Here is a 23,645-nt window from a genome sequence, read left to right as displayed (position 1 = left end):
GGGCAGTGTAGCATAGTAGTTAAGCATGGTGGTTAAGATTGGGCTCTGGAGCAAGAATTCCTGGGTTTGAATTCTGGTTCAGTATATAACATGTGGTAAGCAAGGAAATTAACTTTTCTTTGTTTAAGTTTCCTTATCTGTAAAATGGAGATGGATACTCATTCTACTCTTGCATAACTGTTTAAAGATAAAGCTAGTTAAAGTATAAACAACACTTAAAATGGTGCCTGACTAGTATAAGCCTTACGTAGTGTAAGCTTACATAGTGTAAGCCTTCAGGAAATCATAGCTGTTGAATTGTTCTTTTCATGAACACTTTTTTAAGTTTGTACAAAATAGTTTTATGAGGAGAGAGAGTGTGTGTATGTGTGTTTTAGATCAAAACAGATTTGATTATAACATAAGTTTTTCTGATGGCTGGGAAAAATAAACTAGTATTATCAGTTATTATCTATTGTTACATTTCTGAGTAGAATTTACTCAGAAATTCTAGGAAAAATGTACTGTTTTCTTTTTGATTGGCATATTTCTGCATTTGTATTGGTTGATTTTATTTAGTCCAGTTTATTTAAAATAAGAAGTGTTTATATTGTGGGAAACTAGCTCATTTGAGGAGCAAATTTAAAAATTCAAATAATAAAGACTTAAGTTTTATTTATTTTTTTAAGATTTATTTAGAGAGCGAGAGAATGCATGCACATGTGCGTGCATGCGCACAAGCGAGCGGGGCGGGCGAGGGCCAGGGGGGAAGAGGATCCTGAAGCAGACTCTCCACCGAGTGTGGAGCCCAACCCTGGGCTCAATCCCAGGACCCCAAGATCATGACCTCAGCTGAAATCAAGAGTTGGCCACTTAACAGACTGAGCCACCCAGGTGCCCCCAAAGACTTAAGTTTTAAATAGAACATACCTGAGTCTTAAATTCATATTTTGTATTGATGTGATCCTCAATTAACTCAGACTTTGTTAGCCACTTTGAGCACATATAATCTTTTAAAAATCTTTGTACTTTCTCTTCTCTTTTGATATCCCCTTGACACCTTTTTGGCAACTAGACATTCCATATTATTACCTTTCCTCCTTTATATAATATAGTCTTACGCTAACTACAGTCCAGAGGAAGACTAATTACTCTAGCAGTATGAAAAATTATTCTTTCTTTTTTGATAGCATGAAAATTAGTAGTTGGAAGAGTTGGGGCAGGGGGATGTGCATGTGGAATAGGAAGGAGAGAAAGCAGCTATCTAGTAGATCTAGGCGTATCATATTTGGTGACTGAGTGTTTTTTAATAAGTCTGATTGGCTTACTGAATCTTCATTGTTTTAATCCATGGATGATTTAGATTGTATCACAATAGCTGTTGTTGCTTTATAGCTTAATATGCCAGAAAGTAAATTATTTAAATCTAAGAATTTGAGCATACGATGTTGTTTTAATTATAGAAATATTTTCATGGTATGGTTTTCAAGTATCTCAGTGTGTTCTGTTTTTCATAGGCTTATAAGGAGCAAATAAAAAGAGAAAGTGTCTTGACTGCAACAAGCATTTTAAATAATCCAATAGTGAAGGCACGATATGAACGTTTTGTTAAGGTAAGATTTTACGGCAAAACCTTTTTAGGTTATATCGTAGTATCTTTATAATTGAATGGTGACATAGTAACTACGATGTCTAAATACAGTGCAACATTAGGAAGAATTTTACTTAATATCTTGCATATAGGTAAAACATCCTTTTTCCTAATTGTTGGGATTTTTTGGGTGAGGGAGCAATAAGCCATTCCTCTCTTATCCCTTTCTCACTCTGGATCATTTGAGAGATATGCAGGAGTCTGATAGAAGATCAAAATGTCAAAAAAAAAAAAAAAAAAAAAAAAAGAAGATCAAAATGTCAGCTTTATTCTTGATTTTTATTTATTTTTTATTTTATTTTATTTTATTTTATTTTATTTTATTTTTTTAAAGATTTTATTTATTTATTTGAGATAGCGAGAGAGAGAGCATGAGCAGGGGGCAGATGGAGAGGGAGAAGCAGACTCCATGCTGAGCAGGGAGCCCAACACGGGCCCCCATCTCAGGACCCCAGGGTTATGACCTGAGCGGAAGGCAGATGCTTAACGGACTGAGCCACCCAGGTACCCCTATTGATTTTTAAAGAAAGGGCAGCTTGGGGATATGTCTTACGTGTGTAGTTACTGTGGACCTTTTGTATTTCACTTCTAAGTTAGATAAACTTACCTCTCCCCAGCCTCTGTTACTGGTTCAGCTAGACAGCAGTAGGCTTCCCCTAGTTTACCACATGGCCTGGCCTACAATAGACTAGAATGCACCCTGTCTGTTGCTAGGAAGACCCAAAAGAGGGGACCAAGAAAGGACTAAGTTTTACATGCCCAGTTTCTTCTTCGAAGCATATTAATTGGTTAAGTTGTTCTTCCTTGGATAAAAGTTGGAGGGAAAGTGGGAAGTCAGATATGCTGCTTCAGAAAAAGCTCCCTCATGGAATCAGGAGGCCAGGAGGAGGTTTGCGCTGAATGTTAGTAAACGCAGATGTGAATAATTAGGTACCCCTGGCACACTGCTTCTTAGGATTTTTAGCCATATGTTCTTGTGGTAATCCTTCTTTACATAAAATTCTTTACATATTATGTATACTTATTGTACAAATAAGAATTTACTATTATTCAGGAAATTAACAGAAATACATTTTAGAGGTTAGCTTTTGAGTCTTTGTAAAATAATACCTCATTTAAAATCATCCTACACTGAAGATAGCTGTTATGTTGAAAATTTGTAAGTCTATTATTTACATTTGTAACTAAATCTTGATTTTATGGATTAGAGAAGTTTGTTTATTTTGGCTATTGTAGTGATTAACAGGTACTTTGTGAAGAAGCCTGATTGACCATTAACTTATACCTCAACCAAGTGACTTACAAGCTGAATAAATCTCAATTCTTTCATCTTGTTCCTGAGGGTCCTATTTTCTGATTTGTCATATTTGTCACTTTTACTACATTCTTGGCACCATTTTTAAAAGGTGAATGCAGAAATTGTAACAGTAATGCAGTCCAACAACAACAACAAAAAAATAGTGACTGCAGCCCTAATTGAAATTCAATTTTTTGGGAGATATGGCATCAAAAAGGTAAGAGCACCATTGCTAAATGAGGAAAAATTAGATTTTTATCCTTGCTATATCACAAACTTTTGAGAAGTTAATAATGGTTTCTATTGATGTATGAAAGTAATAGTTAATGAGAGAAGAATACAAATGTGAGTTTCTATGTAGACTTTTCAAGCTACACTTGAGAGTCACTTCATGGAATGAGAGACATCACTGGTGGGAGTGTCTTTCTCACGTGCATATTGTGGAGAAAGTACCTGAACTGAGGAGAACTCTTCTAGAATTTTTTTACTATGAATGTGATCCATGGACCAGCAATATTGGCATCTCCTGGGAGTTAATTAGAAATGCAGTTTCATTTGAACAAGATCCCAGCTGATTCATAGACATGTTAAAATTCAAGAAGCACTGAGACATGTTAAAATTCAAGAAGCACTGGTGTCACATTACTCAGTGATGTCCCTTTGTTCAGCTTTCCTATCTGCTCTGTTCCCTGCTGTTATTCCCCAGAACATCCTCTGCCCATGGTCAGCTCTGTTCATCACTTAAAACTCTTTAACCTTTAAGTGCTCTCAGTCTGACAAAATATCTTTTTTAACCTTTGTCCCGTGAAAATAATCAATTCATCAATTTCCCCTAATTCTCCAACTGTATCACCTTGTTCTACCTTCACGCTCTGGCCTGGATACTCATGGTCAGTCCTTATAACAATGCAGTGCTGCCATTCTAAAATTCCTCACTTACTTGTTCTGCCACTTAGCAGTTCCCAGCACTATGCCATGATTAGCTTTTTTTTTTTTTTTAAAGATTTTATTTATTTGAGAGCAAGAGAGAGAGAGAGATTGAGAGCACAAGCAGTGGGGGAGAGGCAGAAGGAGAAGCAGACTCCCCACTGAGCAGGGAGCCCGATGCTGGGGCTTGATCCCAGGACCTGGAGATCATGACCTGAGCCGAAGGCAGACACTTAACAAAGTTAAGGGTGGCGAAGGTGCCACCCAGGTGCCTGTCTGGTTAGCTTTATTAACTATCTTGCTATAGATGTCATGGAATTGTACCAATACTGTGTTTGCTAGATTTTCACTGCAGTTCACAGTAATTTTGCCTGTTACCATTCAATGTAATATGCTTCCTACAGTGACTGTTTCAAAGCTTTTCCACTCTTACCGTATCTAGATTTCATCCTTACTCTCTTTACTTCCCATGTTCTTATCACTTCTCTTGCTTTAGGGAGATTGAGACCATTAGATGTGAACTGTAAGTTTTCTCCTTCCTGCATTAGATTTATGTACCTTACTCTCACCTTTATTGTTATCTGTGAAGAAAGATACCCCCTTTTTGCCCTTCACCTGTATTCTTGTTTTCATCAGTTTTCTCTCTCCTTGCTTGTATCTTATTTGTTCCCTGTTTATTATTTTATTCTTCTACAAACAGACATGCTTATAAGTTCCCTAAACTTTTAAAAATGACTTGACTTTTCCTACTCTGCCCCTTCCAATCTTATCTTTTCTCTTATCACCATACTTAGAAAGGTAGTTTACCTTGCATTGTGCTCTGTACTTCAGCTCTTTAACTTGGTAGTTCTCAATTGGAGACATGTAATTAGAATTCCTTGTGAAGCTGAAATCAAACAAAAAGCTGCCTAGGCCCTCTTTAAGACCTTCTGAATTAGAGTTTCCCAAACTTCTCATTAATATCTCATGAAATGCTTCTTAAGTATGCAGGTTACCAGATCTTTTCCCTGGAAAATTTTCATTCAGGAGGTCTGAAATTGATTCAGGAACTTTTGTTTTTAGCAAGAGCTCTAGTACTTGACTAAATTAAAGTCTCAGAGTGTGGGACTTGGGCCTGTGGGTTTTGAGAGCTTAGAGGAAATTATGAAGATTCATTCTTGGGCAGTCATTGCTGTCCAGCTTACACTTACATCATACCTTTGGAACTGCTCTAAGATAACTGGTGACTTAATTTTCAAATAAATTTTTTTAACATTTTTTATTTACTATTTTAAACATATGAAAGTTAAGGGGAGAGTGTAATAAATCCCCCAAGTACCCTCACTCAACTTTAATAATTATCAACTCTAGTGACCTTTTTCAGTTCTTTCCTAGTATTACCTCTTTGCATCATTTGATACTGTTAATATGTCACTTATTCTTGAAACTTTGTTTTGCCAGATAATAGTTTACTATCCTGGGTTTCCTCCTGCACTGAGTATTTTTTTCTTTTTTTCCTAACTTCTATCCCTATGTATAGGCATTTTCAGTGGGTTTTTATCATCAGCCCTTTTATTCTGCTTACTTCCCAGGCCCTTTTATTCTACTTATTTCCTTGGCCTCACTATTCACTCTGTGCAAACAATTCACAAATCTCAATGTCTTTACTTTGAACTCTCTTCTGAGTTGTGAATTTAAAGCTGCCTCTTAGACATTTAGACGTCTTAAATTCTAATTATATATAGCATACATCTGCTTCTTCCACTTTTGCCGTCCTAATTTACATATTCTGTTAATGGTGCCGCTACATCTTTTACACTCCTTTCCTGGATTAGTAGAGTAACCGCCTCACTAGTATTTCTTCTCTTATGACTTCAGTTCATCCTGTTCATTCCTACCTGATGGGTCTTGAAGTATAGCACCAGGCTTAACTTTGCTGTTTAATAACCTTCATTGCCTCTTCATTTCTTACTATATTAATACAGCCTTCTGATATGGTCTAGTTTATGAGACTTAATCCAGACACATAATTCAAGTATTTATATAAATTAAAATAATAAAGTTGTATCTGTGAATGTTAGTGAATTACAGATTTTTTTTTTTTTAAGATTTTATTTATTTATTTGAGAGAGAGACAGCATGAGCAGGGGCAGAGGCAGCGGGAGAGGGAGAAGCAGACTCCCTGCTGATCAGGGAGCCTGATGCAGGGCTCGATCCCAGCACCCCAAGATTATGACCTGAGCCAAAGGCAGACGCTTAACTGACTGAGTCACCCAGGCACCCATAGTGAATTAAAGATTTATCTACTTTTTTAAAGTAAAAGTAAGGCATATCTAATAGGTACCTGATTTTCATTCATTTGAATTTTAAAAAAGACTTGATTTTCATTTGAGTGTTTTAAAGAGATCCTACCACAGTAGTACATTGAATCCTGGTGTACTTTAGTAGAACATAAATCTTTGCTTTATTTACTTTATTTCTACCAAAACCCATATTTGCTTTTGTCATATACATATGATTTTAGAAATTCAGTTAGGAAAATGCAGCCTTTAAGCATTCCAGTTTATGGGATATAAAGTAGTGACTTTAGTAATTTATATACCCACATTGGTATGAAATAGGTACTGAACAATTATTTAGTGAATTTGTCATGAGTTAAAAAGCTTCAAATTACATTTATTTTTAATGTTACAGCAAATAAAAATTTCACTGATAACAAAAATGAATGTACTGATTTTAAAAGCTATTTTTCCTCATGCTTTTTAGGGTGAGAATCCTTTTGAAATTCAAGATCATTCTCAAGATCAACAAATAGAAGGAGATGAGGAAGAGGAAGAAAAGATTGATGAACCTATTGAAGAAGAGGAGGAGGAGGAAGAGGAAGAAGAGGAGGAAGTGGGGGAAGTAGAGGAAGTAGAAGAAGTGGAGGAAGCAGAGGAAGTGGGAGAAGGAGGAGGAGTAGAGGGAGTAGGAGACACAGAGGAAGCAGGGGACATAGAGGCAGTGGGGGAAGGAGAGGCAGCGGGGGAAGGAGAGGCAGCGGGGGAAGGAGAGGCAGCGGGAGAAGGAGAGGCAGTAGAGGAAGAAGCAAAGGAAGAGCCTGTTGACTTCCCTGTTGACCAACCTGAAGAAAATTAAATATAAGGTATTAGTCAGATTTAAAAGAAGCTTTAAATTTCTCTCCTAATATGGAAAAGGGTAAGAATTTTAATAGTTTAAAATATGAGAATTAACACCCATGTTGCATGCATTCCACACATTCAGATTTGTTTTATATAATTTCTAAATGTTTGGCATTTGTTTAATAAAATGAAGGTAAGACTATTTTAGTTTAGTTTTTATAGCTACCAAACTTAGATTAGATAAATTGTTTGTATAATTTTTAAGCTTAATTTTTATTACTTTATTGGTGTTAAGGATAACAGATGTGTATTGTTAGTATATTTACTCTAATCATTTGAACTTAAATGCTGCTGTTGGGAGTATATATTCAAGTGTGCGTTAATGTTTTGAATACTTACCCTGGAAGAGATAAATTGGGCAAGTATTTTGTGCTCTGTGTATTTTTTTACGGCATTGGACATTGAATAGTAATTTGCGTTAAGATACGCTTAAAGGCTTTTTGTGACCATGTTTCCCTTTGTAGCAATAAAATGATTTTTACAAAAACTCTTTCCCTGGATTAGCAATTTTAAATGAAACAGAATTCATTAATTAAATGAGTATTTAAAATGAGGTTTTTGCCTTAATGTAGGAATTTAGCTCACAGATATATCAAGATGATTGAGAAGAGTTGAATTAAAGAAAAAATTTACTTCAATCATTTTTTAAAAGTACTACTAAAATATTTTTTAACATATTTCAAGTTGAGGTCAGTCTATAACTGACTTGTTTATACTTGTTTCAGTTCCTTCCTTTTCTTTATGCCTATGTCAGTTCTTGAAATCTTCTTGAAAATACATTTGGATACAAATAATTTTTTATAGTTGTGTTAGTTCTTTTGTCATGTCTGTTTTTAGCTGAAGAACCAAGAAACAAACTATCACTTTTCTAAAAAAGTATTTCTGTCTTGAATTTTTTTTTTTTTTAACTTTTTGTAGTTTATAGACTTACATACTGAAAAAGAGAAGATGAGATTGACAGTCTATTTTCAAATGACCATCTGTGTCACTGAAAAGTAGGGCTCTTATTTCTTTGAATCTTCACTCTGGCCTCTTTTGAGAGAGGGACTCTCAGTGAAATAAACTAGCTTCCCAAAATTTTGAGGCATTGAATGAATGAGTATACGTATGGGGATATTAAGTAACTTTAAAGCATTAAGTACATGAATGTATAGGCATTTGTAGCATTTCACGGGTAATTTCTCTTTTTGCATACAACAGAGCTTTTAAAAATACATTTTTGGGGGCCAATATGGGTTCATTGTTTTGGGCTAATTTGCTTATCTTTAAGTTTTAAGTCCTTTGTATCCACTTATAGGAATTTAGAGCCAAATAAGAGGTTAGTTGAAGACGGGAGAAATTTGGATCCTAGCTAAGAGTCTGTATTTACTTAAATAGGCTTCAGAAAGCCTTTGTGCTCAGGAGTTAAAATTTTAAGGATAATAGGACTTGATCAGCGGTCTTGATTCTCACTTATTTATTTAGTTTCTCCTTTATTTGAAAATATTTATGTAGGGGTAAGGTAAAAGGAGAACAGATCCCTTTGGATTATAATTAGTGGGTTCTTTTGGTACTAAGTAGGGTGTTTTTTTTTAAAAAGAATGTCCCTAGTAATTTGAGATTTGAAACTTTTGGAAAGAATCCTGTAACAAGAATCTGTAGAACAACTTCTAAGTAAGCATTTTATTTATTTATTTGATTTTTAAAAAGATTTTAAGTAATCTCTATACCCAGCATGGGGCTCGAACTCAAAACCCCAAGATCAAGAGTCTGACACTTCACTGAGTGAGCCAGCCAGGTGCCCCATAAATGTTTTAGAATAAGAGATAACATCTAAGTAGTAATTTTGGTGGGAAACATGTAAAAACCTTTATTCAGACTAGCTTATTTGCAAGGTATTATTATTAATAAAGGTATTTTGTTATTGTACTTACTTCAGAAATTCAAATTTATGTATATCCTATTAGATAATTTGTAGATAGGCAGTTTAATTTGCAGGCAGATTAATTTTTGTGATCCTTTGAGTTTATATTTTCAATACTTTTGTGCTAAGAATTTATATGATATCCTTAATAACCTTTCAGCTTCTGTTATCCAAGTATTACTTGTTTATTAAAAATCTAAACATGTAGTTTTAATAACCAAAGAAATTTATTTACAACTTACACAGTTGTTTAAGCCAGATGCCTAGGGACCATCCTATATTCTTCCCTTTTTCTCACCTCCCACCTCCAGTCTATCAGAAAGTCTGTGTTTTCTACTTCCAAAATTTATCTTCCCCCTCTTCCACGTCTTCTGCTACCAATCCCAGTTCAAGTCCCCATCATCTCTTTCCTGGACTATTAAAATACTTTATAAACTAATCTTGTTTCTAGTTTTGCCCTGCTAGATTCAGTTTTCCACACAGAAGTCTAGTCTTCTAAAAATATAATAAAGATAATACTAGTCTCCTGCTTCTTTTTGTATCTGTACGTTTACTCATGGTAATCAGGCCTGGCCTAACATTCCTGCTTTATATCATGCTGTTCTTCTCACCGGCCATGGTGGCCTTCTGTTAGTTTTTAAATGGAGCTCTTCCCTATGTCCAGACCTTTGCACTTTCTGTAATCTATACCTGTCAGCTTTTTTTGGACTCTTTATCCTTTAGGTCACCTTAAATGTTAAGACGAGGCGTTTCTAAGGAAACATAAGAGCAGTAGTTCTTAAATTTTTGTAAAAGTAAGGATTTGGGGCCCCTGTACCCCAGATTTACTAGACCATATTCTTGGGAGATGATGTATTTTCATAGATACCCAGGTGATTCTGATGGTAGTGGTCAGTGATTGCATTTCAAGAACACTTACAGTGGCCTCTACTTTCTAGTGCATACAACTCCGGTATCAAAGCAGGGGCTTCTGCCCTTCAGTCGACAGGCACAGGTTTGGGGAATTCTCATAATGTTTTACAAAAGCATTGGAATGACCTGTTACAAATTTCTGGGAGTCAGAAAACTGGACCTTGTTCTTGTTTTTGTTCTTTTACTCCCATTAGGTTATGTAATTCTTACAAGTTGAAGTTCTAATAATAGAACTAACAGTTTTCCCATATAACAAGCTCTTTCATATCATTCCCCTACTTGAAATCCTTTATTGGCTTCTTATACATGTCAGTGTAACATCCAGATTCTTTTGATATGGCCTCTGTGGTTCTGTATGTTCTGTTCCTTGCCTGCTTCTCCAGCCTTGTATCTCAGTCTTTAACATATTTATATTAACTGCCGGTGCCTGTAAACATTTGAATTTATGATACGCTTCAGGAGGCAGAATGGTTCCTAGAGTTGCCAAGATTTAATTATGATCTGTGTTAAAAATCTAGCTATTATATTTTATACAACTATACTATAGCATATTATAAAATATACTTATATTTTATAATGTAATATTTTATAATGGTATAGTATTATGTAACACATCTAAAAAACCATTGATCCTAAGAATGGGGTGAAAATTCTTAGCAATTTGTATACCAGAAGTCATGGACATATAGAAAAAAAGAACTACAAGGGCAGATGTTGGTAATGCATGTTAAAATGTGTTTGAGAGTTCTCTTTTTATTGGCAAGATTGTTCTTATTTAGAAGTAGTTGGTATCAGATTATCTTATTATCAGACTTACATTATTTGACATTTACTTCGCCTACCAAGTTGTCCTTGCTGTGAATACAAACTTTAATACACATAACATAAAACTTACCACTTTCACCATTTTTGAGCATACATTTCAGAGGCATTAATGACAAACTTTTGATTACAATTTGGAATCCGTGGTAGTTCTGCTGATGGACAGAAAATGGAGTAGTCATGCAGGCAGAAGTGTTTTAGTCCATGTGACAGTTACAGTTCATATTTAAATTAACAGTGTAATTTTATTTGGTAGTTCCTACCCAGATGGCTGGTTCTCTATTTGTTATGCAGACAAAATCAGGGAACCTGCAAGCCTGGGGGTAGACTGTTGGGTGTGGGAAATTCAGTCCCTGTTGCCACCAATTTGGGCCTCCTCGGAAGCAGTTATGCTGGTCTCTTCCCGCATTTCCCTTCCCCTTCTGATTTTCCTAGTTTGTGTTTAAAAATTTTTAAAGACTATGTTTGAGGTAAGGGTGAGGCAGAGTTGCTGGTTATAAGAGATGGCCTTCTTGGTGACCGAGAGTGTAGAAGGGAACAACTTATAAGCAGCTTAGTTATTAGATGAATAGAAATTATGAATTTGGGGAGAGATCCAGATCAAAATGGCATACTGGGTTCAAGTCATTATCTTCTGAAGTTCTATTAAAATTACAGAAACTGTACAATGATAATTACAGTAATAAAAATAAATTCATAACTACACTAGAAAGATACCATGGTTGCTGTGAAGCATTTCTAGAAGATACAAAACAAGGAATCAGATCTTGGTGAAACAGAGAGCCACAGTCCACATAGAGATGAAAGTTAAGGAAGCACCTCCTTATTTATTTGTTTGTTTGTTTGTTTGTTTATTTAAGAGAGAGAGAGAGAGTAGAGGTGGGGAGGGGCAAAGGGAGAGAGGGAACTTGGGCATGGAGCCTGACGTGGGGCTGGATCTCACAACCCTGAGATCATGACCTGAGCCGAGATCGTGACCTGAGCCAAAATCAAGACTTGGATGCTTAACCGACTGAGCCACCCAGATGCCCACACCTCCATTTTTAGAGGCAGCTGTCAGAGTGGGTGGCTCTAGTATGGTAAGCCATGTTATTGAAGGACTGAATAGTTATGCTAGTCCCTGGCTTGGGAATCTTGGTCCGTGATATTCCTCCAATTTAAAGCCATAACACAGCTTACTGTTTGCCAATTAGAGTGAAACTTCTGATGTAGTAGACTCCCAGAGCATATATATAGCAGCCATCAAAGTATGGTAATGCCTTAGGTGTTTTGTGGATACCACAAGGGGCTTTGATTCCTCATATTTAGAAAAAAGGCAATCAGCAAAACCTGGTGACTGTCCATTTTCCATTTTTCCAACTGATTCCAGCCCCCTCCTCCCTCACACAATTGAAATGCCAGGTTCTTTGTAATCAAAATCTGCCAGGGAATTTCACTCAAATTGAGAAAATAAACCCCAGGTAACAACACCAAAAAATCTAGTAGTTTTGCAAATCACCAACTGCAAGCCTCCTACTGCCTGTTTTCATATGGATTTAAAATTTTTAAAGGTTGTAGAAAACAAAAATAAAGAAAATGTGACAGATACCTAATGTGTCTTCCAAAGCCTAAAATATTTATTAACTGGCCCTTTACAGAAAAAGTTTGCTGACCCCCTAGGTTCAGTTCTTATTTACTCATAATAGTCAATGCAGTAGCAACAAACATTTAAGGAAGAGAGCAACATGAAAGATAAACAGTAAACTTAACAAGCAGAAATAATCCTGGGGATATAATGCAGGTTAAACAAAAACAAAAACCTTTAAACTTTAAAATATTTTAGTAAATACTAATGTAAATTCAGTGTTTTATGTAATAATAATTAGCAGTAATTATACTAAGTATTTTTATATGTAATCCTTAGATATAGTATTATATATCATTATATTATAATCTCCGAAGAATTTTAGAGGTTTTTGCACTAATTTTAAAAAAACACGAACTGTAGTAAGAAAAATATCTCGGAAATAAAAAATAGTTGCTAAAATAAAAATTATTTTAGGCCAAGTAGTTGAATAAACATGGCTGAAAATCAAATTATTGAGCTAGAATTTTAAGCTGAGGGGTACTTCCAGAATCATGTAAGGAAAGGTCAGAAGATGGAAATTATGAGAAAAGTTGAGACAGAAGATCCAGGTAAATACCATCCATTTAAAATGAAACTTCATGAGGTTAGGAGCCATATGTATAGAGAATTTAGCTTTGAAAGTCCTACATCTATCACAGTGCTGGGTGCATTGTAAATGCTCAGTAAATATTTTTGAATCAGTGAATATATGTATGTATGCATAGGTGGTGCAGAAGTTGAGAGCAGAAAAAGTGAAGAAAAGAAATAGACAATAGGAAAAAAATTTTTTTCTGATGAAAGACTGACCACATACTAAAAGTCTGAAGTACTGAGTAAAAATAATGAAAAAGGAGAAAAAATATATCCTGACAAAATTTCTGTAATCCCAGGATAATGAAAACAATCTCAAAATTTCTAAAGAAAAACAATTTACCTATAAGGGGAAAGAATCACATTGGTCTCAGATTTGTCATCTGTACGTTGGGATGCTAGAAGGTACTGTTATTTTTAAAGTGTGGGAAAATTATTTTGAATTTAGAATTCTATCTTGAGTTAAACTGTCGTTTTATTTTATTTTTTTTAAAAGATTTTATTTTATTTTTGACAGAGAGATAGCGAGAGCAGGAGTACAAATGGGGAGCAGGAGAGGGAGAAGCAGGCTCCCGATGTGGGGCTCGATCCCAGGACCCTGCGATCATGACCTGAGCCGAAGGCAGATTCTTAACCGTCTGAGCCACGCAGGTGCCCCTAAACTGTCGTTTTAGGAAAGAGGGCACAATAGAGACCTTTTAGAAAATCAAGACCATGGATTCAGAAATTAACTGTCACAAAACTGCACAACAACATGTTATCAAATTATAATGAAAAACTTGACGAGAAACTGGCATATTTGCAATCCGAGCTAAGTATTTGAACACAGCTCTTTATCAGAAATTATTTGCTGAAGAGTTCACAATTGAGGACACTGGTTTTGAACCATGTAATGCAAAAACTTTAAGAATTATAGAGTATTTCTTTTGAAATACCATGAAAAATGACCAAAAGCAGGCCACAAAGAAATTACATACAGGCTCCTCCCTGTTGTCACAATGCAATAAGTTAGAAATTAACAAGTGGATAGCAATCGGTTAATAAAATCTAGTCAGATATAAAAGAAAACATGGTCCCTGTAATGCTTACATTTAAAATGAAACAACAACTTACGAAAATTTAAGGAAGAATTCCTATTTTATTTAAGCTCTTCCAGATTATACAGAAATCTGAAATACCTCTCAGTTTGGTCTCTGAGGCTAGCAGAACCCTTATTCCATAATGTTGCCCATCAAAGATAACTATAGGCCCATCTCATTTAGGAACAAATGTAATTATTGAAAAAACATTAGCAAATTAAATCCAAGAGAGTATGTGTCATGACAAAATGGGGTTTATCCTGAGCATAGAGCATAATCTTATTGTAACTCAATACATTAGGAAATCTTTTACTGTAATTAAAAAAAGGCAGATGAATTAAAAAAAAATCACATGATAATCTCAACAGATGCTGGAAAAACATTTCCTAAAATTTAACACTCAATCCAGATTTAAATCTTGTCAGGCTAGGAATAGAAAGCTGTTTAACTTGGCTGAGGATGTCTAACGGAAACCTTCAGCAAACATCCACATTTGAGATAGAAACAAGCCTCTTGTCTATAGAATCACTTAATGACAAGAAATAGAAATATTAGGAGAGAGAACAGCCGTTATTTCAGGCAGTGTGATGTGGAGATAGTTACTCTAAGAGAATTAATTGAAAAACTATTGGAGTTAGAGGCACCTGGGTGGCTCAGTGGGTTAAGCACCTGACTCTCGATTTTGGCTCAGGTCATGATCTCAGGGTTGTGAGATGGAACCCTGCTTCAGGGGGGTCTGCACTGCACGTGGAACCTGCTTAAGATTCTCTCCCTCTTCCTCTGCCTGCCATCCCCCTCACCCTCCATGGGGCATGCACGCACTTGTGTGCACTCTTTCTCAAGAAAAAAGAAAAACTATTAGAAATAATAAAAGGTACTTTTGTTTAATAGTTCAACATACGAAAATCTGTAGCTTTCTATAGACTAGTATGGCCAATTAGAAATTAAATCTTACTTGCAATAAAAATCTAAACTATTATTTAGGTATAAACTTTATGGGAAAAGTGCAAGATCCATATGAGGAAAACTACACATTTTTTTAGAAGATTTTATTTATTTGAGAGAGAGAGAGAACAAGAGGTGCGGAGGGGCAGAGAGCGAGAGAGAGAGAAGCAGACTCCCTGCTGAGCAGGAAGCCCGATGCAAGGCTTGATCCCAGGACCCAGAGATCATGACCTGAGCCAAAGGCAGACGCTTAACTGGCTGAGCCACCCAGGCGCCCCCAAAACTACACATTTTAATAAAGGGTATAAAATGCCTGAATGAATAGTAAACATTCTGTTCCTGTTTGTAAAAACTTAATATTGTCCAGATGTTAATTATCCTCAAATGAATTCATAAATTAGTTACAATACGATTTTGTTACTTAGAATTAGTGTTGTCTGTAAGAGAAGGTTAAAAAGAATAGTGGCTTAAGATTGCAGTCTTTCATATGAAAGTTCAGGTAGGCAATGCCAGGGTGGTGGTGCCTTTCCAGGTGTTGTAAACTGAGGCTCACTCTATATTGGTCTGCCATCTTCAAAACCCTAATCTCTAGTCATCCTGTCTCTGTTTCTGTCAGTGGAGAGGAAGAAGAGAAGAAAGTCACACACCTTCACAGAAGGAACAGGTCCCAGAAATTGCACCTGTGTTTGTACATTATTTCCATTGCTTACAACAGCCACATGAATGCACCTGCCAAGAAGGCGGGAATTGTATTTATTCGATAGGACATCTTTCCAGCTAAAAAGCAGGGGTTCTATTTTAGGAAAGGGAAAAATGGATATACATAGCAGTGTATGCCATTTAAACTGATTCAGAAGTTCATATGCAAATAAAAACAAATTAAAAAAAAACAATGAAAATTTAGTTTACATTTACTAGAAATGTAAAACAATATATCAAATATAAGTAGGTAAATAGATAAGTGAAACATTAAAGAAAGAGTCAATATTATTTAAATATATAGTATATGATGAAGGTATAATTTTGAATCATGGATAAAATATAAAGTACCCTAAAAATGGTTTGGAGACAGAGGAGTCACACTGGGAAAAGACCTACCTATGTCATACTTTGCACAAAAGTGAATTTCAGGTGGACTAAAGAGATAAAGGTAAAAACCCCTACACAAGTATTAAAATGTAAGAAGCTTATTTATAATTTTGGGTTTTTCTCAGTAAGATGTAAGATCCAGCAGACATAGGGAAAAATACTGACAAATATGGTACATAAAAGAAATGACTGCAGGGTGAAAGACATTCTAAACAAAGTTGAAAGAGTAGTAAAAGGGAAGAATATTTGCAGTACAAGAGACCAAAGACTAAGTCAATAAAGAGCTTCCATTTTTCAACCATTATGTTAATAAACATTCAAAGACTTATAATAGGGACGCCTGGGTGGCTCAGTCGTTAAGCGTCTGCCTTCGGCTCAGGTCATGATCCCAGGGTCCTGGGATCGAGTCCCACATTGGGCTCCTTGCTCAGTGAGGAGCCTGCTTCTCCCTCTCCCTCTGTTGCTCCCCCTGCTTGTGCTCTCTCTCTCTCTCTCTGACAAATAAATAAAAGTCTTCAAAAAAAAAAAAAAAAAAAAAAAGACTTATAATAGCCACTTTGGGTGAAAAAGTCCCTCTTCTGCATGGTTGATGGGTGAATAAATTGTTTCACCTTATTTGGAGGGCAATTTGGAAGTAACTAGCAAAATTTTAAATGTACAGACTATTTGATCCAGCCATCCCGCCTATAAATAGTTATTCATTTGCTTGAGATCACAAATGCCTGAAATGTGCATGAATACAAAGATTACTTATTTCACCTCATCTAAAATGTTTTGAGGCTAATACTTCTTTACTTTTACCAGAAGGTGTCAAAAAAGGTTTTTAACACAACAAATACCACCTGGCTGAGAGCAATGGTAAGATGCCATCAATTTTAAGATGCATTCCAGCCTGATGGATAATAAAATGGGGGGGGGAGTGTGTCTAAGAAATGCTGAAACAAGAGTATAAAAGAATGGTCTTTGCAGCATTATTTGTAATAATGAGAAACTGGGAACCTAAATATTTTGACGTGGAAAAATCTCCAAGACATATTGTTCAGAAGAAAAAAGGAGTTATATGTATTAGAGTTTTACTTGGAAGAGATATATATGTATAAACACCAAACTATGTATTTGTATAGAAATGCACAAAAATAAAAGTAATATATTTACATAGAAGAGAAGTTGGAAACGATACATAGTGTTTACTTGTGAGGAGGAAAGTTGCATTGTGAAAATGTTTTTTTTCTTAACTGCTTATTTCTGTTTTTTTCTTTTTTAAATAATAAGGACATAGTCATGTGTCATGTTTATAATGTAAATGTTTAAAAAGAATCTGGAAAATACAGAGAAATATAAAGAATAAAATAAACACCTAGAGTACAATCACCCAGATAATAGCACCATTAACAGTTTTCGTGTATTTCTTTCTAATCCATTTTTCTTTGCAACTGGGTAGATGTTGACACTGTTCTTTGAGGTAAGAGAAACAGGAATAGCAGGTGTAGGTGAGGAAGATGAGAAGTCATTTTGGGGGCGTGTTAAGTTGGCACTGCCTGTGGGGCACTGAAATGGTGATGTCACATATGCAGTTGGATATATGGGCGTGGAGCATAGGGGGAGCTCATGATCAACTTACAGTATTAATGCTTTCCCTTTCAAGTGATGGATTTTAATATTCATGTGTCTGACACAAATAAAAATGTCATTTCTTGTGGCAGCATAGTGTAACATGACATATTAGCCCTGGAATTCAACAACTCTGCCTTCCCTGCTGTTCCCCACCCCCTACCCTCGCTGTATCATTTTCTAGTCCCGTCCATCTGTCCATCTTGGGAAAAACATTTAAATGAGAAAAAGCCTCAATTTTCTTATCTACAAAATGAAGGTAATGTTACCTGCCTTGCGCTATTGTTGCCAAAATTAAATATGTAGCACTGTCTGGAGTGCTTAACTCTCAACACTTAAATTTTAGTTTTTTTACTGTTACCTAAATATATCAATGCACATGTATTTGTTTCTTTTTAAGTAGAGATAAAAGAGAAGTGGGAGTACTGACTTGGTAAGTCCTTGGTAAAATTAATACAGAAATTTAGTTTTTTTTTTTCACATTCATTTTAACATGTCTTGATCTTTCATGATGTGTTTTAAAGATTACATTACATTTACTCTTCTCCATAAGGTTTGCACAGGCCTTTGGTCAAAATTAACAAAATCACAAACTGGTAATTTAATATAATGAAAGGGAAATAATTCATGAATGTCTCATATAACAGAACTAATTAATCATAGTTATTCCAAACAACTTTTTCCTTCAGCATCAGACGTTCTCACCTCACCAGGATATTAAATAACCTGCTAATGTTAGAACTCCAAACTCAGCCACTGCAAAGAGGTAGATAACTCTCCTCAACTGGGATTTGGATTGCTTGTAAGTGCTGAGGTCACTATCACTGTTAAATGACAGATGTTTTCCTGAAAATCCCTTGTATCTCTTCTTGTAATATAAAGTTCAGTGCCTGCAACAACAGGGTGGTGTTCTTTAATAACTGTTAAATTTATTCTTTAGAGATTTTACAAAGATGTCCTATTGCTCCTGGAGGACTCCCTTGACACCCAACTCTGCATTTTCTTTTTGCATAATGCCTACAATTTAGAGCCACCAGGCTCCCAGTTGTATAGCTCGTGTATCCTTGGTTCAGTACAACCAAAATACTCATAAATCTCCTTTTCTTCCAGTAGCTTTCTGCAGCAGCTGTGGTATGACAGTGATGTCCCTGATCTATAATTCTAGATAACCCTAGGGTGAACACAGACCAATCCAAAGCTACTACGTCAGATAAAGTGATGTTGTTTGCACAACTCAGTGTCCTCAAGAGGTTGTCATGTAATACTCCCAATTTGTATTCTGCATAAAACTCCTTTTACTAGTTATAAACTTCCTACAGGGAACAAACGTATCCAGCTAAAGGATGCCGATCATATGACTGTAATTTTAAACTCAAAAGGAATGGGCTAAGCCTTTTCCATCCTAGAGCTAAAACCTATAAAAAAATCCAAATTTCTTTGTAAGTATGACATTCTTCAATTTGGAATTCTAATGAGGCAGTGTGTTCCTGAGACCCTGCATTTGATGTGTAATGCTAAGAATATGACTGATTAATATAAATATTTGAATTGTACATGAGACTTAAGTGTTTTATTGATGGTCATCACAAAAATTGAATTTTTTTTGGGCGCCTGGGTGGCTCAGTTGGTTAAGCGACTGCCTTCGGCTCAGGTTATGATCCTGGAGTCCCTGGATCGAGTCCCGCATCGGGCTCCCTGCTCGGCAGGGAGTCTGCTTCTCCCTCTGACCCTCCCCCCTCTCATGTGCTCTCTCTCATTCTCTCTCTCTCAAATAAATAAATAAAATCTTTTAAAAAAAAATATAACGATTAAAAAAAAAATTGAATTTTTTTTTATTATTAAAGATTTTTATTAGAGCAAGCAAGGGGACGGGAGATGGGGAGGGGAGAATCCTCAAGGAGACTCCACGCTGATCGAGGAGCTGACACGGGGCTCAGTCCCAGGACCCTGAGATCATGACCTGAGCCAAAATCAAGAGTTGGACACTCAACTGACTGAGCCACCCAGGCACCCCTAATTGACTGTTTTACTATTCGTACTATATTGACTTACAGTTGAGTCAAGCTATTAAATGATTCCTATTATCATATTAATTGCATTAGAAAAACCTTGAATAAGTGATACACAATTGACCCTTTAGCAATATTGGCAGGTCCACTTACATGCAGATTTTTATTTTTATTTATTTATTTTTTAAAGATTTATTTATTTGACAGAGACACAGCGAGAGAGGGAACACAAGCAGGGGGAGTGGGAGAGGGAGAAGCAGGCTTCCTGCTGAGCAGGGAGCCCAATGCGGGGCTCGATTCCAAGACCCCGGGATCACGACCTGAGCCGAAGGCAGACGCTTAATGACTGAGCCACCCAGGCGCCCCTACACGCAGATTTTTAAAATAAATACAGTACAGTACAATATTGTAAATGTATTTGTTCCCTATGACTTTGTTAACATTTTCTTTTCTCCGCCTTACTTTATTGTAAGAATATGGTATATAATATAGCATACAAAATATGTGTTAATTGACTATGTTACCAGTAAGGTTTCTGGTCAGCCATAGGCTATCATAGTTAACTTTTGGGGGAATCAAAAGTTATACATAGATTTTTGACTGCATGAGGGATTGGCAGTCCTAACGCCTGTGTTGTACATGGGTCAGCTGTACTCATGTTTTTATTTGCAGGGCACTTCCTAATTCTCTCAGAATGTTTCTAGACATTAGCAAGTGTCCCTGGGAGGCAAAATCTCCCCCAGTTGAGAACCACTGGTCTAGATATATTAAAGGCAATTGGGTGTGAAATTGAACTCTAAATGATCTACTTGATAATATTAGGATTAAAAAAAAAGCCACCTTAGATTCAGCTCTTCTAGGAAGTATTCCTGGGCTTTCTCGACCTTTTCCCCCTCTCTTCACCAGTAAGCCATGCTGTAGATGTTTCTTTCTCCACTCTGTGCGGTAGGCCTCTGCTTCCCAGAAAGGTCTGTATCTTCCTCTTTTTTTCTATGTCCGGCGTCTGGCACAGTGGATGGCTCTTTTGAACTGGATGTATGAATGGATATTACAGTTACTTTTCTCTTGGAAGTTTATATCTATAAAATGACCTTTTAAAAAATAGATGTGTGCAGCTCTTTTATTTTGCTTTGTGTTATCTCTTTAATTGTTACAAGCCTGTGAGACTTTATTCATAAATCATTATTCATTCACCTAATATTTATTGGGTGCTTACTACGTGCCAGACATTAATGCTGGGAGCTGAGGACACAGTTACAAACAAAACAGACATAATCCTTGTCCTTAGGAATTTTACAGATGATTAAAAGACAGTTATGATCCAGTTATGGATCAGTTATGATCAGACAGTTATGATCTGTGCATTCATGTCTGACATCACTGGTTTCCAAGTAAATAAAAATTATGAAGGGTCTAGAAACCTCCTATAGATACATGGCGCAGTAGAATCATGGCCTGTAGATGTCCAGGCTCTGCCTTCTGCTTCAGAGAGCCTAAATTCTTTCTTACAGCTTTTGCCATGCTCCAGAACACCAGAGGAGGAAATTTGGGGTCAACAGTAGTGGGATTATCATTAGGAAGTAATGAGGAGGCAGTGCTGCTTTTAAGGGTCTCTTCACAACAAAGGGCCTGCAGGAACCTAGAGAGGCAGCATTCCAAGAAAGCACAAGATTTTGCATGGGAAAAAAAGTGTTGAATAGCTTGCTTTCTCCTCTAGTTACAGATGTATCCCTGAGTTTGATTAGGGTCCATCAGCTTTCTGTGGATGCTGATGGGATATAGTAACAAAAATAGTTCGGATTCTCCTACTCTCATCCCTATCTGTTCGCTAACTTGCTCTTTTTGATTCCCTGTAAAGTTCCCACCCTCCCCACTCCAACTTTCCACATGCACCAAGAAGTGTCCCACATATGTTCATGAATACTTGCTCACACTGCATACGGTCCCTGCCAGACACCAAGGTTCCCCTCTGCACGACATCTCTAAAACCTTCATTGGAATCTACAGTTGGTACCACGCCAGCAATACCATATGTGACCCTGCAAATGTCTTTGGACCTCATCTCCTGCCTTACTCATGATGCCACAGGTACACTGGCCTTTGCTGATACAGCACACTTGCTTCTGTCTCATGGCCATGGTGTTTGTTGCTTTCTCTGCCCAGAATGTTCTTTTCCCAAACCACTGCATGACTGGGTGTCTTCCATCATTCAGCTATGTTAAACTGCAGCTTTCTCAGACATGACTTTCCATGCAGTCATTCTCTTACATACATTACCCTTTGACTACCCACCCCTACTGAAAATCATTGTATTTATCTGTTCATCATTCCTTTATTAGAATGTAAACCCCATGAGAACAGGAATATTTTCTTTTAATTGAGCACTGGATCCTTGGCACATAGAATGGTGGTGGGCACTCAGTAAATACTTATTAACCTAGTTAGTTAATCAATCAATCATGCCATAAATGGCTGAGCAGAGGTATGTGGCAAAATGGGAGAAGATATCTCATCCTTATTTGTATCATATTGTATTAGGACAAGGTTCCTTAACTTTGACACCATTGGCATTTTAGATGGGATAACTCATTGTTGTGGGGGCTGTCCTGTGAATTGTAGAATGTTTAGCAGCATCCCTGGCCTCTGCCCACCAGATGCCAGTAACACCCCTCCCCAATTTAAGATGACCCAAAATGTCTCTAGATGTTGCCAAATGTTTGCTTAAGGGCAAAATCACTTCCAGTTGAAAACTACTTTTTAGAGAGATCCAAAGCAGGGAGACTTGTGCACCTGTTTCTTACAGAGTTTTATTAGAGATACATTTTTTTTTTTTTTTGGTTATTTTTATCCTAATGCTGCATACTCTGAAACTCAGTGACATATAGCTATATACATATATTCATTTGTTTCTTCTCATGTGCCTGCAGTTTGGCTGGGATTGGGCTGATCTTGGTTGGGCTTGGCTAGGTTTGATGTCAAGCTGCAGATATGATCAGGTCTGTTTCAAATTCTCATTCTCTCTGGATCAGTGGCTGCCTGAATCATGTTCACCATGAAAAGCAGATGTGCAAAAAGGCCAGCCCAATCATGCTAGCATATTTCAAACTTCTGCTTTGTTATGTTCTCAAACATACTGAGGCAAGACACGTGACCAAGACCAAAGTCAAAAGGCAGGGAAATCTACCACCTACGGCGGAGGTGAAGGGGGTTCAATATTTGCTGACTGGTAATCCAAATGATTATACAGATCTTTCCATTTTCACTCACAGTTCTCGATTTAGATAGAGCCAATAGAGACTAGAGCAGGAGACATAGCTGAGTGATAAACATACAGAAATCTTCCTTGGCAAGATTTTCTTAATGGGTTCTTGTATCTTCTTCCCTCAGGATTGTTTCAGGATGATGCTTAGTTTAATTTGAATCCCTTTTAGACTTCTAGGTAGAACCCCTCCTATACAAAGTTTGATAAATTATTTGACTTTTATGCATTGAAGATTCTTTGGAGAACATAACTATTATTAATTTACCTTTTATAATATTCTCTTACATATACCCTAAACTGCTTTAGGAGGCTGACTAGGTTTTAGATGTGTTTGGCTGCAAGTAACAAAAGTCAATTTATGTTGGCTTAAAAATAGGTTTACTTTTCTCATATAACAAGGATTCTGGAGTCAGATAACTGCTGATATTGGCTCAGCTGCTCAATGTCATCTGAGTTAGCATCTTGGTTCTTTTGGTCTTTCCCTTGTCATCTCAAGATGCTGTTGCAGCTCCAAGTAATGTATCCACATTTAAGGCAGCAAGAGGGATGGAGGGGCAGGCAGTCCCCAGGCATATCTGTCTCTGTTATTGGGAAAGAAAGTATTTTCCTGGAAATTCTCTAGCAGGCTTCTGCTTATCTCTCTCTGGTCAGAACTGGGTCACTTGGCCATCCCCAGTTGTCTGTAGTGGAAGATGGCAAGGAAGAAGAATGTTGGCAGAGACTGTTGAGTCAGTTTTCCAACAAACTCTGGGGAATAGTTTTGATATGCTATGATTTAGAGGAAAGCAGTCATGATAAATA

At 36.6% G+C, this 23,645-nt stretch overlaps 1 protein-coding gene across 2 annotated transcripts in view; it reads left to right on the top strand.

Moving 5' to 3' along the window:
* ZNF326 (zinc finger protein 326) overlaps window positions 1–7,502 on the top strand; it is a 34,362-nt gene extending 26,860 nt beyond the window's left edge. The window contains exons 11-13 of one of the 2 annotated variants that reach the window (XM_036118601.2): window positions 1,497–1,592; window positions 3,037–3,144; window positions 6,600–7,502. In XM_036118601.2, the coding sequence (XP_035974494.1) occupies window positions 1,497–1,592; window positions 3,037–3,144; window positions 6,600–6,971 (576 nt within the window). In that variant the 3' untranslated portion in view covers window positions 6,972–7,502. The remainder of the gene's footprint in view (window positions 1–1,496; window positions 1,593–3,036; window positions 3,145–6,599) is intronic. The other variant, XM_036118603.2, reaches the window with a different exon arrangement.
* The last annotated feature ends 16,143 nt before the right edge of the window (window positions 7,503–23,645 follow it).

Source organism: Halichoerus grypus, chromosome 5 (assembly GCF_964656455.1).
Source record: "Halichoerus grypus chromosome 5, mHalGry1.hap1.1, whole genome shotgun sequence".
Taxonomy (NCBI): domain Eukaryota; kingdom Metazoa; phylum Chordata; class Mammalia; order Carnivora; family Phocidae; genus Halichoerus; species Halichoerus grypus.
This window is presented reverse-complemented; position numbering and strand designations above follow the sequence as displayed.